Source organism: Lepisosteus oculatus, chromosome 3, assembly GCF_040954835.1.
Source record: "Lepisosteus oculatus isolate fLepOcu1 chromosome 3, fLepOcu1.hap2, whole genome shotgun sequence".
NCBI lineage: Eukaryota > Metazoa > Chordata > Actinopteri > Semionotiformes > Lepisosteidae > Lepisosteus > Lepisosteus oculatus.
In genome coordinates, this window is record NC_090698.1 from 8,364,242 (window position 1) to 8,382,979 (window position 18,738).

An 18,738-nucleotide genomic window follows, 5' to 3' on the forward strand; every position below is an offset into this window, starting at 1 on the left:
ACCTGCTATTACTTAACGAAAGAGAACATGCGAACTCCACACAGCAGGTAAAGGCACCCTAGTCCTTAGTCCATATTCTACATATGAACCTATATGTGAAAGTTTTTCGGTGTTGTACAAAAACTAAAATGTGAAACATTAAAAAAGGACTTATATTATGACATCAATCCAGTTTTAATATAGTTTTACTTAAACCAACAAGACAATCGGAGCTCATAAGAACAAAAACACGCATGTCATCTCTGAGGATATGTTATTTTAAATAATAATAAATGATAATGACTCGCCCTAGCCCACTTAAAACTAGTAAGACAATTTAATTATTAATAATAATGATCATCATCATCTTTATTTTATATAGTGCCTTTAAAGGTGGCTCCTCGAAACGCTTTACAGAAAGACAACAACAACAACAACGATAAAAAAACAACAATAAAATAATACACAAGATAACGATGCAAATAATCACAATCACAAACTCTTTATTCTGCCGTTATAAACCGTGTGATTAGAAATAAAGTATCTTGGAGCGATCCGTTTAGAAGTTGTACAGAGTGTAAATACCACGCACTGCCTGCATATACAGTGTTTCTTTGCTAAAAAAAAAAGCGTTTTGTTTTTCATTAATCTGGGGAAAAAACACGTGACTGACTTCCCGGTATAAAATAATCCCACATTACGAGACTGTGTCGGAGATTAAGTGACTGAATAAAGCAGAGAGGGAACAGACACCCTCCAGCGTTCCCTCGAAACCGGGTTCAAGAGCCGATAAGCCCCTTTTTAGCCGCAAGACGGAGACTGCGAGGCGGGGGGGAGCTCGCAAGTGAACACCCTGTGACCTCACTGCCTACTCGCGTCAAACTGCGGGGCGGGGTGTCAGAAAAGGAGGTATTAACCAAAAGCAGCTAGCGCCGAGCGCTTCGACTTTCACCCTGGAGAGAAGGTGTTTTTACGACTTTAGTCTTGTGCTGTTGTTGTTTTTCTTTCCGGTTGTGGAATTAAAACGCGATCCCGATTGGAATTTGTCTGGAAATCCCTGATCCGGGTAAGAAAATTCAAGAATTTTAATAATAACTCGTTTCTGGAGGCGGGGAGGCAAACTGTTTTTTGAGGACAAAAGAACAAATCTAAAGCAGGCATTCTTCGGGGAATTTAGCGTGGCTTGGTCTCGAAGTCACGCGTGTTCATTAAGCGCGCCGGTTCGCTGCCTTCAGTCTTGTTTTTTCTGTTTCTAACCTGTGATCCTCGACTAGCCCCGGAGATAAGGAAACCGCACTGGGGCGCATAGGGCTGCGCGATGAGACGGGGGAGGGTCCCTGGCGTTCACACGGCTCAAAAGAAGGAAGGAAGGAAGCGAAAACCCAATGCCAAAACGCGCATCTTCCAGGCAGGGGATCTGAATCTCACAAAGACCAAGGTTCTCCCCCATCCACCTCCCCCCGACACCCCGCTCGACGTGTGTACTGCAAATTCACTGTGACTAAAAACACAGCTCCCCTGCGACATGTTGGCGTGCTGAATTTTCTGAGTTCTGGGTTTTTTTTTTCCGGTTAATTTATGTTTCTTCTCCCGCTTATTCCCCCCCGTGGTTGCGAACATTTGTAGCGTTAATTTGCGCGGACCGAGAGGGGAGGCTGTGAGCCTTATTCACAGAGTATCCGAGCGGTTCTGAAGACGAGCTGTGCTTTGAATTATTTAGCTTTGAAGGCACATTGAGCCCCTCTGTGGTCTGCGCTCATTTCTTTTGAAGGCGTAGGAGGGGTGGGAGGTAGGCGTAGGTAGGGTTGCGCCGAACAGTCGGTCGGAGCTGGTCCGGAGTCTCTTGGGACAGAGATCGAGGTGGAGAATCGGGCTGGACGGACTGCCTGGCCCAGACTCTCTTGAGGACCCCCCAGAGCTGTTGTTCTACAGCAGGGCATGCAGACCTACACGGTTGTTGGTCTCGATACAGAGGAAGCGAAACCAGTTGCAAGTCAGACTGCACTGCCGCGTTATTTTCGCTATCATTCTGAGCAGTTACTTGACTGAGACAAGACATCAGATAAACACCGCGCCACTACTTAGCATGCCAGATGATTGATATTTCTTAATAAGGTTTAATTCATCTTTGACTCATCTTGGGCGAAGGGGCATACTTGTCCGAGGTCAGACAGCAGTATTATCTCCGGGCATCCTGTTTGAAAGGCGCTGGGAAGTCTGTGCGGTGCCCCGGCGGTTCAGTAACGAACGCGATCGCCTCCATCAACGGCGCCTCCGAGCTGGTCACGCATTTGCCTCGAATTCGCCTTGAAGCCCACGTGTCCTCCTTGGGCCGAGCCCTGAGCAGCTCTTCGAGAGGACAGGGGTGCTCTTGGCAGGCCTGAAGATCCGTCCTGTGCTCAGCTCTGCGGATGCAGCGCATGCATGCGTGAACTATGGGACACTAGCCTGTATTTTGTGTTTCCAAGCTCCTCCGTCATGCAGCTCATTTAGAACGAAAAGCACACTTCCACCTCTTCCGGAAGTGTTTCTGAAGCCAATGATCTTCCTGGGACAACACATTCCTTCTCAGTTGGCTACTGTTTGTGTCCCAGGTGGCGCAGCCTCCTTGGTTCAGATTACAACCATGTGTTCTTTCCCCTTTTTAGACCTCCGAGTTATTCCTGTGAGTTCTGTCTTTATGATAGACCCAACAAAAAGGCCTAAATGAATCACAATCTGGAGAATAGCGCAGCATCATCTGTGGCTGCGGAGTCCACTGTAATGAAGGCAGCGTGTTTAAAACTGACCACAGGAAGCGGGTCTTTACGCAGAGGGTGGCGGGAGCATGGTACAAGAATCCCAGCCTTGTTCTCGAAGGCGATATCCCGGCTTCTTTCAACAAAAGTTTGGGTGAGATTCTCAGAGGATGAACTCCTACCAAACTGGCTAAAAGTACACGCCCTCCTCTCGCGGGGTCACCAGGACTCCGATCTGATCCGGGGCATTTAGGCAGGGCGGAAAAGCAGACTCCCAGGATTTAATGCTGCAGCGAATTGGCTCAGTCCCTTCATAAAAGTAAAACAGATGTGTTTAACAAAGTGCAACATGGCCATAAGCACAGCTGAGTGGAAATTATAACTCCGATCCGATTTCATTGACACAGGAAGTTTGAGCCGACAAAGAAGCAAAGCCTTCGGACGGGTTGTTTTTCCGAGGCAGCTCAATAAGTGCAGATAACAACCTTCCCAGTCTTCACAGCTCCACACTGCCCCCCCTCCCCTTTACAAGGTGCCACCCATCTACCCACTCTGGGTGCAAGAGCGGGTTCTGAATTGCTCTTTGTGTGCCATCGCCCTTCCTCTGCCTGGCCACTCGGAGCCCAGGACCGCCCGCAGACCTGTCTCTGCATACCTGTCAATAATGGGCCGCTGGCAAGCGCCCCACGAATCTGGTGAAGTAAGCACAGAGATTTCCTGTGCACGTGGTGTGTGTCGCTCCCTGCCCGATCTCACGGGGAAGCAGAAAGCTGCCCAACCTGTTCTAGAGTCACCCTGTCACGTTTCCCAGCACTCTTTTCAGAAGCGACCTCTGTCATGGGAAAAAACCCACACGTGAGGTGTGCTTTGTGATGTTGTTATCCATCACGCCAAGAGTTGACCCAGAGTTCGGCCATTTCCGCCCCACCCTCTTGACCCCAGGGTACCGTCCTAATGCGATGGAAGTCACCTGACTGCTGTTTGCCCGTTTGCTTTTGCGGCCTTCTGGAACCATAAAGGTGTCTGATGCCACAGGTGAGACGGCAAATTTCTATTTAAAGTGTGAGCAGGCTGAGGGGTTTGGATATCTGTGGAGTGCTCTGGGTCGAGCTGAGATGGAACCAGAGGGGATGGGTCTTCTCTTCTGGGTCGTTCGATATCGATTCAACATGGGCCGTTACCCACCTGCCTCACGTTGTACTAGAAAAAAAATCACCTTTATGGTTTTTGGGCACACGCAGCACAGAAATGCTAGTTATTTTTTATCCCATGTCCTCCGTAGGGAAAAAAAACCCCCAAACAATTCCCTTTTGAACTGTGGCTTGGTGAGGATCGGCCCTCAGTGAAAAGGCGATCTCGGAGCTGGGAAGGGAACGGCAGCCGGAGCTCAGCTTAGGCGATTCATTACGGTGAAAGCTTGCATGAAAACCAAGATGGGCAGCTCCCGAAGAGTATTGTTCAAACTTCCACGCAAGGGGGTGGGAGCCCTAAAAGTTTAACATGACAGATATTTACATACTTCTTTGACAAATCATACATGACGTGCAGCGAATTTGCAATATTGTACTTCTGCACAAATGTTACCTTAGCCAAGAGTTCTGCATCCCAGAGAGCTCTGGTAATCTCTTATTTTCATGCCTGCCAAGCTCTGAATAACCTTAACCAGATCAATCTGTTGCTTAATTAGTAGAAGTTCCTGTTTTCTCTTTGCTATAAACCTTCAGGACAAAGGGTTCCGAGGAGAGGGGTTGCAGGCCACTGTTAGCCTGTACTCGTAAAATGGTTCATGCCCATACGCTGTTGAGCACTAGTTAGACCAACTGAACAGCACTCTGCAGGTATTAAGCTTTTGATGATTTCAAGAGACCCAGATAACGTAATGGCTTGTTTCCAGGTGGTTTATGCATCAAAACAAGCAAACATGTTGCTGTTTTCGTAAAAAAAAAAGAATCGGTGCAATTAAACAATGCTGATTCGTTAGCTGGAACAACACTTCTTGGTATTTTGATTAATTAAAGGTTCTGCCTGAAACCAGATCCCCTCTCATGCTGTGAGAAATGCCTGAGAAGCCAGCAGCTCCAGGGACTGTGATTCATAACTAGGCAGCCATATTTCACTGTTGTGTTTAATATCACGCAGATTCTGATTGGAAGTTTGGGATCTGCGGGTTACCATCCCACCGCACAATCCCAGAGTGGTTGCACATCACTGCAAATGATTATTTTTCCTTTCCTCCTCTTTCACTTGTTGGTTTATTGCTAGTAGTGTTTCTACCACTTATCCAGGAAATTGGTACTCCTTTTGACTGAGAAACGGAGGCTAATCAATGCTTTCCCCCCAAAAGATCAATAACACAGCTGACGGACGTGAGCTGTGTGACTAATGTTAAGAGCACGGGCTGTTAAAAACACCAGTGTCCCTCAGCAGACGTGCAGGCAATCCTGCCGATTTAGTGCTGAGGAAGTGCTGTAAACCATAAAATAGAATTTGCAAGTGCCCGTTTAGTTTATGGGCTCCCCCAGCCATGGGACTGGGGTATTGGAGGTTTTTCATGACTTCCCTGTAAAAGGTTTTCCATGGAAAACGGAGATAAGCTCTGGAAAAGCAAGCTGCCTGGCTCAGGAGAGGTTCTTTGTTGGAAAGAATAGTGGAAGGCTTTGTGATGAAAGCTGCAGGCTCTCGTACGAAAACAACACAGGATGGTCCAGCATCTGCTGTTGCCGACTATGATCGGAGCAGATATTCACGGGCTGCTCTAGGAAATGAATACGAACGTTTTGTTTTCACCTGCTTCTGCAAACTGGAGCAGACTTGTCAGCGGGAGACGTTTTGACGTGGTTTATTAGATAAAAGATCACTTTACTGGCCACGTACAATTTGTTGCATTAGGAAGTTGTCTTTTCGCAGACCCCAGCTTGCTCTCCGTGAGACACACAGGCAGGGAGAGAAGCCTGGGGTCAGAGTGCAGGGTCGGCCATTTATACAGCACCCCTGGAGCAGTTGGGGTTATGGGCCTTGCTAAGGGGCCCAACAGAGCAGGATTCCTCTGCCGGACCTGGGATACGAACCGGCAACCTTCCAGCCACAGACGCAAATCCTGAGCCACAGAGCCACCGCTCCGCCCATCAAGAAAAGCAAACGCCCGAAAAGGGATGTGAGCCCTGGACCCTCAGATTAAAAGTCTGATGCTCTACCGACGAGCTAACTGAGCAGTGGTTTCAAGTGGTCTGAAAGTGCTGGACCTTGTCTGCTTATTCCCCGTCCTCCTGGAGATGTGAGGAGAAATTTGATAGGCTCACAAAGGGAAGGTTTGTGGTGGCAGGCTGGCGCTGTGCCAGGCCGAAGTCAGCTGACTGCTGCTGTGCTGCACGGCGCCCTGGATGTTTGCAAAAAAAAGGGGAATTCTTTCCCGTCTGTTTATTAGATCCCGTCTCCCAGGGAGAAGACAAAAACTGCTGCCTCCTGCCAGATGATGGTTAGGGGGACTCCTGAGTGGTGTGGGCTTGGAGCCGTGATCGTCAAAGATTTTCTCTTCAAGCTACATCTTGGAAAGAGGACAAGCCAGCTGCAAACGTTACAAGATTATTAAAAAAGATTTGTCTGCGGACAAATTCTAATATAATTCTTTATAATTATATAGCGCTTTTCTGGACACTCCACTCAAAGAGCTTTACAGGTAATGGGGACTCCCCTCCACCACCACCAGTGTACAGCCCCACCTGGATGATGCACCTGTACACTCACCAGGAGAACATAGATGGAGATCATTAGGAGGCCATGACTGGTAAAGGCCAATGGGAACTTTGGCCAGGAAACCAGGGTAACACCCCTACTCTTTTCAAGAAACACCATGTGAATTTTAATGACCATAGAGAGTCAGGACCTCACTTTTACACCTCATCCGAAGGATGGCACCTTTTTACAGTGTAGCGTCCCTGTCACTAGACAGGGGCATTAGGACCAACACAGACCGCAGGGTGAGCGCCCCCTACTGGCCCCACTAACACCTCTTACAGCAGCAACCTTAGTTTTTCCCAGGAGGTCTCCCATCCAGGTACTGACCAGGCTCATACCTGCTGAGGTTCAGTGGGCTGCCAGTTGTGAGTTGCAGGGTGATATAGCTGCTGGCATGCTTCTCTTCCAGTCCAGAAGGAAGCAGGACTGCTCTGTGTGGGCCTGTGTTCTGCACTTGTGATCTGGCTGGCCCTCAGCCTGTGACTGACTCCAGTGGCTATGGCGACTGGGCGGTAGAAATGGTCTTGTTTGTCTCCGTTTCAGTCCCGTTCTCTCAGTGCTCCGCAGTGCCCTTTTATTGTGGAAAATAATTAAATAAAGATCTAGAAGGTAAACGCATCTTACTAAAGAGGGCAAATTCGCTTAGAGCTGTGTGGCTCTGTAATGCAGAACACTTATAGCAAGGAATTTGCTCCACACTGACCTGCCCTATCTCATCCTCCATTCTCTCCTTCTCTCTCTCTCTCCCTCCCACACCATCCCTCCCCTCCCTCTTTCCCTCTCTGGTGGTCTCCAGGCAACCCGGTGACTAAAAGGAGAGGAAGCAAAGCTCGGATTTCCACTCTTGTTGCCAGAGACATTAACTGCCCCTCCCTGTGACCTCTCCTTCCCCCCCAGCATGGCAGCTCCAGGTAAGACGCCCAATTCTCCTCCTGTGCTAGACGGGCTTCCAGATGTCATGGAGTATATAGATTAGGCCTTTTCAATTTGTTTTTTAAATCTAGGGATTGTGAGAAAACAGTGGTGTGTGTGTGTGTGTGGGGGGGGGGAGATACATTTTCTTGGTAAGATGCAGCTCTGACAAAGTACCGAGCATAAAATGGAACATGCACAAACATATCAAGATCCCTTTAGTATCTCGGTATCTTCAGGGCCTTTTGGGTGCAGGACTTAAGCACTGGACTGTTATGCTTTCCATTACAACAGTGGCCTGTATAGTGGAGTGGCTTACAATTGGCTGTTGGCAAGATCATCATGAGCCAGCAATCAAGTGTATATTTAGTGAGTTCACACCTGATTAAAAGCTGGAATGGATCATGCATGCTATGCATTGCATGATCTTGCTCAGATCAGATCAGACTCCAACACAGGTACGGACCACAGGCACCCTTGCATAGAGGGTGATCAGCAGGAAACCTAATTAGCTGCAAGTAGAAAACTTCCCAGGACCAAGTCCCCAAGGTAAAACAATTTCAACTCACTTGATACAAAATCAAAAATTTTGCAGTGTTGACCACCCCAGAGGTATCGGTCCCACACCTCTCGCAGTGGATCTGTTGACATCGGGGAGGGACAGTCACAGTGTGAGCACAACTGTGGCACGGAGCCCAGATTTACTCACTTGCAATTCCAAAAAATGCAGGCGTGCGAGCAAAAGCTACTAAATGTGGCGGTTCTGAATAGGAGCTGTAAAGAACGCAAATGTGTAACGCAAATGAGCTGCTTTCAAGACGTCAGCGATGCAAAGCGGAGAGGAGTTTCCGCTGCGCACAGAGGCCACGCCTGGCTTTGTTCGATTTGCATGGTTCCCGGACGGAAAAATCCGTTTGATCTACTTAATGTTTGCTCTCCCCACCCCAGTGCATGTGAGGATGTACAGGAGAGGGGCTCCGGTATCAGCTGTGATGCTTGACAGAGGGTGGAAAAAATGGCGCTTTCGAAAGCTCTCACATGGCAGCAGCCTGCAGGTGTGTCTCTGCGCGTGGGCGGCTCATTCCCCCCGACTCAGCAAAAAACCTGCTTTTCTAACGAGACATCACAATAAGCTGGGAGGGGCAATTCCTGTTCTGGTCCACTGCTTCATTTCACAGCTCTATTAATACCAACAAGGCTGCTTATTAACTGGAGGAACTGGTAGATCCGAAATTGGCAGGCGTTCCTTTTTTTTTTATGCCGTCGAGGATTAAAAAAAAGTTACTTTTGTAATGGATTGGACTACAAGAATGGAAGAGATTGAGAGATGAGAAGCTGCTTCTGCCAAAAACATAACAAGGGAGGCGGGGGGGGGGGGTCGTAATGATTTGTGATCAAGCTATTGCCTGCAGGCGTGGCCGAAGCTCGAGAGGTGGTGACACACTACTTCAGGCCCTCGTGGCAAGATGACTCCTGTTGTCTGTTCTGAATGACCTTCCCCTTCTGTCCCCAGATCCTTGGTTTGCGGTAATAATAATAATAATAATAATAATAATAATTGCTTACACTTATATAGCGCTTTTCTGGACACTCCACTCAGAGTGCTATACAGGTAATGGGGACTCCCCTCCACCACCACCCGTGTGCAGCCCTACCTGGATGATGTGACAGCAGCCATAGTGTGCCAGAACGCTCACCACACATCAGCTCTCAGTGGGGAGGAGAACAGAGTGATGAAGCCAGTTCATAGATGGGGATTATTAGGAGGCCATGATTGGTAAAGGCCAATGGGAAATTTGGCCAGGACACTGGGGTTAAACCCCTACTCTTTTCGAGAAACGCCCTGGGATTTTTAATGACCACAGAGAGTCAGGACCTCTGTTTTACGTCTCATCCAAAGGACAGCGCCTGTTTACAGTATAGTGTCCCCGTCACTACTCTGGGGCATTAGGACCCACATGGACTGCAGGGTGAGCGCCCCCTGCTGGCCCAACTAACACCTCTTCCAGCAGCAGCCTTAGTTTTTCCCAGGAGGCTCTCTCACAGAAGACCCCATTAGGTGACTGGCTCTGTGCTTTTCAAGATTGCACATGCCTGTTGGATGAAGTGGAGCCCCACTGGTGTCCACCGAACACTTGTCTGTGATGTTTAAAGGGTGGCGGTGGTGTAATCAGAACTCTCGAGAACCCTGCAATTAGAGGATGTATTGGAAGTAGACTTTGCTGGGAGATTTTATTTTTATGCCATTTATTTTACTGCTGAGCCACACCCACACTGCAGACATGGGTGGGATCTCCTCTTAAACCCATTTTTGGCAGAACCCTGCCCTCCCTTTTTTCTTTATTTAACGTTTAAGAGATATAATGGGGTATGTCATTTATACTGGTGGTCGAGCATATTTTGCGGGAACAGTACCTTTATTTATAAAACGGATATCTAGATCTTGGCACCTCCTATGGAGAACTTGGATCTGTATACAGTGTATGCACGTCCTGGACATGTGACCGAGACCTATAAGCATTGTTTGCCATGTTGTGGAAGACTGTGAAAAGGTGAAGCTCAGTTCAGGGCTGATTGTGAGATGGAAGAAAAGGCATCGGGTCAAGCAGAGTGAGAAGTACTGTTAAGCCATATCAGAGGAAACGGTGACGCCCGTTTGGTGAGTATAGTGTGCACTAGTGTACATAGTGGGGCGTTGCTCCTGTGTGGCAGGCAAGTGAGGTCTGGGTCTTGTGATTTAGCTGCACTGTGGGGCCGAGGCTCTGTCTAGGCAGTCGACGCTTCAGGCGTGAGTTCTGAGCCAGAAGGTCTGTCCTGCTCCCCACTGGTGCTTTGTCTGTGCTCATTGTGTGAAACGGTGTCGATCACGACAGAAGGTGCTCTGCAGTTCAGCTGATCTCAGCAGATCTCTTGCGTCCTCTGGTTTGTGTCTCACAGAATCAGTAAGAATTTTGCTTAGATCAGTTAAATACCAGCATCCCCATTACCCAGATGGGCCACGTGGCCTGCTCTCGTTTGTAACCATTCTTATGTTTTTCCAATGTCGACTCAAAGGCGTTATTTCCAAATGAAGGTAACTGAACCGGTTAGCGGTGGCTGATTGTGCACAGGTGCTGGGAAGTGTTTTTGTTTTTTTAGAAGGAGAGCCGTCAACATATGGAGTAGCTTACTAAAGCGACCTTGCAGGGAGACACTTTTGATTTGTTTAGGGGAAAGCTGCTCGGGTCACAGTCCTGTGTCCCAGTGGCGATTTTGAAATCCTGCCCACTGCCTTGTTTTTTCCCTGCAGGTTACCCTTACGCAAACCAGCCCCCGTACCCCATGACCCAGGCAGGGGGGTACTCCATGCCTCCTTACCCCATGCCTCAGCCTGGGTATGGAGACCCCAGCATGTCTGCACCCTCACCTGGCTTTGCGATGGGGTACCAGCCCCCCCCTGGGGGTCCCCCCATGCAGCCGGGTGGCCCCGTGATGTACCAGCCTGGCCCGGTCAGCCCCCATCCGCCTGCCGCAGTGCCTGAGTACGGCAGGGGGCCTGCACAGGACTTCACCAACTACACCCCATTGGCGCCTGTGGGTGTGCCCCCCGGACTGGAGTACCTCACTCAGGTGGGTGCCCTCCCCTCCGAGGGTCTGTCCTCCTGATCGGGAAAGGTAGCGACCGGAAGGCCCTGCAGCCTCCAGAAAAACAAATCCTGCAGCATGCTCGGCAAGAAAGGCACCGATCTGGTGTTTCATTTCTCATTCAGCTTCTATTGGCATTAGCGGAACGTTTTTGTCTGTGTCTTTTAAAGGTGTAAAGGATTACATTCAGCGGTAAGATGATCCCGATGTTTATTCTGTCACCTGTCTCGTCCCTCTTTCTGTTAGTGGTTTTCGAAATCCAGGAAATGAGCTTATTTTCAGGCTCCGCGCGCTGCTTAGATCCCACAGCTTGCAACGGACGGACTGGGGGGATGTTTCACTCTGCCTCTCTCCCGATCTTCTTTCTCAGATCGATCAGATCCTGATCCACCAGAAAGTGGAGCTCCTTGAGGGTAAGGCCACAGAGAATCCCGTCGGCTTTCCATCCATCCATTTATGGACCAGTTCTTCCAGTTCAGGCTCGTGGGGGAGCCGGAGCCTATCCCAGCAGGCACCAGGCGGACGTCAGGGTTCACCCTGGATGGGACACCACCTCTCACTGGCCAGACAGACACAGATACACACATACCAGGGCCTGTTTTCCCAACTAACGCACCAGTATGTCTTTGGACTGTGGGAGGAAACCCAGAGCAAACCCACACGAACACAGGGAGAGCATACAGTACAAGCTCCATCCAGATGGTTCTGAAATTGAACCGGGGGCACCAGCGCTGCGAGGCAGCAAAGCTCACCACTGCCCTGCCGAGTCCCATCGGTCTGTGTTGGAAGATCAGCAAGAATTCTAGGTCAATTCTGAGACACATGTACAGCCTTACTGTAGTGAAATAAAACTGTGTGGTGGAAGGAAGAAGTTTCATTGTGAAGGACGAAAGGCTGTTACAGAAAGCAAAACGCTGAAATGTTCCCAGGGTGATGGTCACACAGGGACTGCCCAAGCGAATGTGCTCAATACCTGGGCGAGAGGGTGAGGCCAGCTACTCCACAGCCTAGCATCTGAGAGGAGCGCTAGGCTGCTTCAGGCACGGGAGGGATCAGGCTGTGGGAATGGGCCCCTCCAGTCTTGAACTCGCTCCGTAGTTCACAGTGAAAGAAGAGTACAGTAGATTTGACACGGAACAATTGCTACTAGGTGAAAATCCTGGAGAAATGAGTTTGGCTCCTGCTGGCGGTATTATTAATCTACTTCCTTTATTGTCCTAGATGGGGGAATTTGCAGCAGCTAAAGATGTTTAAGCCAACAGGATCTGTTAACAGATTTAAAAAAAAACACATGTATGCATCAGATTAAAACAAACAAGAGAGAAGCTTTAAATAAACCTCACCGTCCAAGACAAATCATTACAGAAGGCTGGGTCATCAGTGAGTGAAGTAGAAATCTTGGGTACATACATGATAAAAATAAAATAAGACTATCAATCAAGCAGTGCACATTCAGCAGGTTAATAGCTGCGTTAGTATGCCTAAGTGCTCAGTCTTACTGTGAGTCTCTCCCCCCCCCCATCTCTCTCCCTCTGTCCAGCCTTCATCGGCTTCGAGACCAACAACCAGTACGAGATTAAGAACAGCCTGGGCCAGAAGATCTACAAAGCCAAGGAGAAGAACGACTGCTGCACGCGCAACTGCTGCGGCTCCCTGCGCAGCTTCGACATGAAGATCAAGGACAACAGCGACCGCGAGGTCATCCGGCTGATCCGGCCCTTCCGCTGCGCCTCCTGCTGGTGCCCCTGCTGCCTGCAGGAGGTACTGCGCCCGCCCGCCCGCCGCCGTATGGGCAGGAAGGGCAATGCCTTTGGGATGGCTTAGTAGTCTGTCAGCAGAGCAGCCCCAAGGCGCAGGCAATCTCCAACCCAGGTCCGGCCGCTAGTCTTCCGGGTCTCTTGTTTGTAAAGATTGGCAACAATCAAGCAAGCGATCTGTTCGATTAAGGGAGCTCTGGTCCTTGAGGGCCGAAGAGCGCTTCGGTTTTAGTCCAAACGACTTAATTTAGCTAATCGCTTGTTTAATTGCTCTGGACCTTTAGAAATGGGTGATTTAACAGTGCCCTACAAACAGTGCTGGTCTGGGGCTCTCCAGGACCAGGGCTGGAGATCTCTGCTGTGCTGTTCAGGAGAGTATTAGTTAATAGAATAATCCTTCACTGCACCAGTAGTAATGCATTAGTGTTTTGTGCTGTGCTTTGGCCACCAATGGTGCAGAAAGGCACTGATGTGGCTGTTGTTCCTAGACCACCGCCTGCCTGTTTTTCAATTTATGCGCTAATAGAATTAAGCCCCGTGCTTCGGTTTCACAAGTGTTCTCTTGGGAGCAGTTGTTGCCTTGGAAACGGCACGGTACAAGAACAGCATTGTTGTCTTGTCTGCTCACGCAAGAGGCTGGGAGGGAGTGTGACCTGCCGGTTTGGGACCAGGAGGGAGGGTGCTGCGCTTCTAAAAATGGACCGGGGCACGGGGTCCGGTCGGGATCTCGGGTGACTAGTGTCTGGCTTGTGATTGGTAGATGGAGGTGCAGGCGCCACCGGGCACCACGATCGGCTACGTGCTGCAGGACTGGCACCCCTTCCTGCCCAAGTTCTCCATCCAGAACTCCTCCAAGGAGACGGTGTTGAAGCTGGAGGGGCCCTGCTTCGCCTGCAACTGCTGTGGGGACATCAACTTCGAGGTGAGAGGGGGCGGGGGGGGCGGAAGGGCAGTAGAGGGGCGGGGTGCAAAACGGCAGCAGGCAGCAGGGGATGGTGCGTTAATAAATAATAAGCCTTACACTAATCTGGACACTCCACTCAAACCGCTATAGAGTAACTGGGGACTCCCCTCCACCATCACCGGTGTGCAGCCCCACCTGGATAGATGTGACGGCAGCCATAGTGCGCCAGTACACTCCCCCTGCACCAGCTCTCAGTGGGGAGGAGAGCAGAGTGATGAAACCAGTTTAGAGAGGGGAGGCAAGGACATTGGGGTAGCAACTCTTTCCAAGAAACGCCCTGCATATTTGTAAAGGCCTACGTTTTATGTCTCATCCAAAGGACAGAGCCTTTTTACAGTATAGTGTCCCCGTCACTATTCTGGGGCATTAGGACCTCAAGAATGAGCGCCCCCTACTGGTCCCATTCACACCTCTTCCAGCCGCAACCTTAGCTCTCCCAGGAGGTCTCCCCTCCAGGTACTGGCCAGGCTCACACCTGCTGAGCTCCAGAGGGGCTGCCAGCTGGGCGTCGCGTGTGATGTGAGCGGTGCCGTGTGCCTGTGTGTGTTCAGCTGAAGGGCAAGGACGGGGGTGCCAGCATTGGGCGGATCAGCAAGCAGTGGAGCGGCCTGCTGAAGGAGGTCTTCACCGACGCGGACAACTTCGGGATCCAGTTCCCCATGGACATGGACGTCAACATGAAGGCCGTGCTGATGGGAGCCTGCTTCCTCCTCGTGAGTGAGGGGTCCCAGCGGGGCGTGGGGAGGCTCGATCGTGGCGTCGGCTGTGGAGGTCTAACCACCCCTGGGTCTTCTCTCTCTCTTTCTCTCGTGCCATTGCCCTCTTCTAGGACTTCATGTTCTTCGAGAAGGTGGGAGACGCTAACCAGCGCAGTACTGTCTTCTCCTGAGAAGGGGGAGCGAGAGCCGGGATCGAACCGTCGACCGAACCAGACCCCGCTGCGTTTCCAAGGAGAAAACGCCCAAAACACTCCTTCCCTAGTGCATCCTCCAGCCCCTCGTCTCCTCCTGCCCCACTCTTCCACTCGCTGCACCCCACAGGAATGCCGCCCCCTTGGTCTGTCAGCTCCCCAGTTTGTCTCTTGTCACCTTCTCTCCAAAACCCCACGTGCCCCGGAAACCTGTCGGAGGTCCGGTTTACGTTTCCGATCCGATCTGATCGTGCAGGTTGTCGTTCCACCTGAAGTCCACTTCGGGAGAGGCTCCCCCTCGGTGGGGTTCTTGCACAAGGAAAGGAGGGAAAGTGGAAGGGTGGGATGGGTTGGGGTGGAGAACCTTAACGGGATGGGCTTGGAAAAACCCAAAAGAGGAAGCGATGCCTTATGCACATTCCCTTTCTTTGAGCTGCCTTCTGGGGAAAGGCTTTCTCTTCCTGCTACAGTGGAGAAATGCCAGTCAAACACGCCACAGGGTCCAGTCTGCGTCCGGGACTCGGCCTTTCTTTTGTATTTCTGTATGCCTTCTTGTTTTTGTGAACTCAAGGTTCAGTAGCACTTGGGTTGGGTTAGCACTTGGGTTGGGTTTTAACATGTTTCTCCTAGGCCAAAGACCCCACAGGTCTGCCAACTTAACCCTGATTTTTATTTTATTTTTTTGTGGTTAATGCCATGTGCACAACAGCCTTGTTTCTGAACCCTGGCCCAGTGGCATGATCTTATGGTATCACCAAAGACTTCACAATTACCAGAGGAGGGGTTGACTCATTCCTGCCCCACGCTGTTACAGCCAGGACTCTTTGGGACAAGGATAATTGGATAACTGTCAATTAAAGGCATGTTTGTGTGACAGCATTTCTCCACAGCTTGACTATTCAGGAGTCATTTAGCTCACATCATTCTGAACTTACAGGTGTGCCCTTGTCTTTTGGCACAGTTCCTGTCCTGTCTTTTAAGATGAACTAATGTGTCCTATATAAACAACAAATACTTAAGAAGTCACTTATATGATAACTCAGAAAAGTGTGTAGTGTGTAATGTGCTTTGGGCCAGAATTAAAGAGCAGCCCTTCAATATAGCTATGGTGTAGACTTGAGTAGTCCAGAATACGTTAATTGAACAAAACACTATGTATGATATTATATGGATCTGCATGATTTTTTAGATATGCAAGACTGTTGAGATGTTTTGTGGCACTGGATAATGTTACACCTGGAGTTTGTTTTCCATTCTGTTGAGTCAAAAAGCTCTTCAGTCACTTGTCATCAAGTGACACTTTAGTCATTCCAGTCAACTGCACAGTGTTTTTATTTTTGCCTTTTTGTGATCCGAGCAGCCTTTATCCAATAAGCCCGGCCCTTGCCTTCGTTTTGTTGCACAGTGTTCCGCCCCTGGAGGAGCTTATTCCTGCAGTTTCCGTGCCCAGTCTGGGTCGGGAACTCTCCTCACTGCGGTGCCTTCACCCTACACTTTTTCATGCGCCAGTGCCTTAACCGCACAGCACTGCTATGGACTTGTTCCTTCTTTCTGTTCATTGAGGAAAGCTGTGCCTTTGGCTGCTCACTAGTCTGTGATGACAGGAACAGGTGAGCCTCTTTCCCCTCACAGCTGTCGCCCATGTGTCATTGGGATTAGGTGGATTGTAGTACCTCCCCACGTCTCGCATGCCTCAGTCCGTCTTGCTCTCTTCTGTACAGTTTTCTTCACAGTGGGAACATATTTTGTAAATAACAGGAGCTGGGTGGTGAATAATTTAAATGATTGATTTTGGCTCTTGTTCTTCTATGCATTTCAATGTTTGTCATTTACAATAAAAATAGACATAGATGGTGTTTTACAAGGATGCTAGTATGTGCAAATCGATCGCTGTGTTTCAAAAAAGAGTTTCTGCGAGTTTGTCTAGACCTGTTTCGCCCTTCTTTTTTTATTTTACTTTTGTAATTTTGTCCCTTGTGTTGTTTGTGCTTTTTTCCTGCTCTGTTTGTCTTTGCCTTGCCTTCAGTCGTTGATCTTCATCTTCGTCTAGTGGCTAAGGTACTCAAAACCATAACTTGACCAGACCACCCGAATCCCAGTTTACAGACAGCTGTTGGGGAAGTGTTTTTCTTCTCTGTGTGTATGTATGAGTACAGAGACAGGGCATACACATGTATCTGGTGTCTTGCATGACATTAACAGTGGAGCTCTGTTGATGACCTGCTTTGCACCTGCATTTTTTATAACCCTTAAACAAAAATAAAACCAGCATTGTTTGTTTTGAACCAATAAAATATCAGTTTTTTAAAACATACTGTCCGGCTACTGTCCACGTCTTTCATTTTTGCTCAGTTTCTGTCCTGCCACAGAATGACCCAACATGCCAGGATGTTCAAGAGTCTGCTGCCCCAGGCAAAACTAGTTTTCAAACCAGACAAAGCCTCTTTGTTTCAAGTCTTCTATAGCTGGTACTACTGAGCTTCAGCACTTGCAGTGTTATGCTTCGAGATGAGCAGCTCTTAATTTCTCGATAGATCCTGCTGATTATCAAAGAAATCACAGTGCTTCAGCTGTGACCCCGGAGAGCTAGTGTCTCTGAAGGCTTTTATACCAATACAGCTCTTCATCACCTAAATCAGCCCATTGTTAGATTATCTGGACCAATTTACCATCTCTTTTGAGTGTGCTGATTTACACCTGCAAACACGCCAACGCACCACATTTTGAAATCTCGTGTAGAAGCAGAGCCACAAACCATCCACAAATGTCTGCGTAGTAAGTTGGGTTAAATTAAACTGGCCAAGGGCTCGGCTGAAACAAACCCAGCGGCCAGAGGGCTCATGAGGACGCGGGTTGGGAGGAGAGAGGTGAGCAAGAGGAGCTGTTACTCTGAGGAAGTCTGGGTTAGGCCTGCTATACTGCAGGGTTTGGCACCGAGTGCACCCTGTGTACTCGCCGTGGGCAAATTGCACACTTGTGCGACTCCATGGGAAGTCCGCAGGAGCTCCCTTCCATTGTAGTCCGGATTCGGCTCTGCAGATCAAACCTGTCTACAGATCCCGTTAAACAATTGAATGTGATGGCTCATGGACGTTTGCAGGTGTTGTACATGATGTTACAGCTTGACAATGCTGTAGTCAGTATTTCTGCCTGTTTGGGGTGAGGCCCGTTGTCGTTGCCCTTCTTGAAACACTGTGGCGGCTTCCGGCAGGTGTTCCGTGTCCAGGTCAGATTCCTTCCCGCCTGAGGTATTGACCCGGGGCTCTCCGGCCTCCACATTAGAAATGGATGTGGATCTGACGAGGCCTCAAGGCTCTGCCAGTATTTCAAGACCAAATGTAATAATGTGAGAAGAGGAGGAGGTGGGCATTTACAGAGGCCTCTTAGCTAAAACAGCTGGAAACAATTGGAAAATCTGATGTTAGTCCTGGTTCCTGCCTTCTCCCAAAGCCAAGCAGCACAGTAATTTGGTTCTGTAGAGGTCTGCACACAAAGAACACAACACCCTCTAGTGGAAGCTAATAGGATTCAACAGGGACTGTACAAGGTCTTGGCCTGTGTAATCCAGACCGTTTCGGCAAAATCGTAATTGCGCAGGCAGTCAGTGAGAAACATTCCAATTTAAATTTATGATGATCCAGAGAAAAAAACTGAAACCATGAAGTGTTTTTTAAAACAAATTGAGATTTACCCAGAGAAATTCTTTCTACTTTTCACAGTCATCTGATCAAGGGAAGCAGTTCCCAAAATAGTCTGCAAGCTACCCAGCTGGAGTACTGGGCATTAACTTCAGGCTTTTTGATGTGACCTGCAATCCCATTATTTGTAACAAAACCCTGCTGCTTTCAAACTGCTACATGGGGCCTTATTTGCTTTAGGTCCCAGATTGATACAGCATTCTGTGTGCAGTGTCAGCCAATGAAAGCACAGGTTAAAAGAAATGTAATACTACACTTTTTTTACTTTAGTTTGAAACATTACATTGAAAATACTAGAACAGGGAACTTCACCCTATTCCAAAAGAAAATTGGGACAGTCTGGGATAGTGTAGCTATACTGCTAGGTATCAAGGTCTGGGAAAAGGGGTTTAGGGTTCAAGGAAGTGGGAGCTCAGATGTG

General features: G+C 49.1%; 1 protein-coding gene across 1 annotated transcript; it reads left to right on the forward strand.

The window, feature by feature from the left end:
• Positions 1–684: 684 nt before the first annotated feature.
• On the forward strand, positions 685–16,933 carry plscr3b (phospholipid scramblase 3b). Its single transcript, XM_006627564.3, has 8 exons — positions 685–1,045; positions 7,249–7,363; positions 10,654–10,973; positions 11,359–11,401; positions 12,529–12,749; positions 13,506–13,667; positions 14,261–14,422; positions 14,539–16,933. The coding sequence occupies exons 2-8, from the start codon at positions 7,351–7,353 to the stop codon at positions 14,596–14,598; spliced, it is 981 nt and encodes a 326-aa protein (XP_006627627.1). The 5' UTR covers positions 685–1,045; positions 7,249–7,350; the 3' UTR covers positions 14,599–16,933.
• Positions 16,934–18,738: the final 1,805 nt, after the last annotated feature.

What these genes read in the sequence shown, in the direction of transcription:
- plscr3b (XM_006627564.3), top strand. An exon ending in GACTGGAGTACCTCACTCAG is followed by an intron (nt 10,974 to 11,358) that starts GTGGGTGCCCTC and finishes CTTCTTTCTCAG; the next exon opens with ATCGATCAGATCCTGATCCA. An exon ending in GCCCCTGCTGCCTGCAGGAG is followed by an intron (nt 12,750 to 13,505) that starts GTACTGCGCCCG and finishes TGTGATTGGTAG; the next exon opens with ATGGAGGTGCAGGCGCCACC.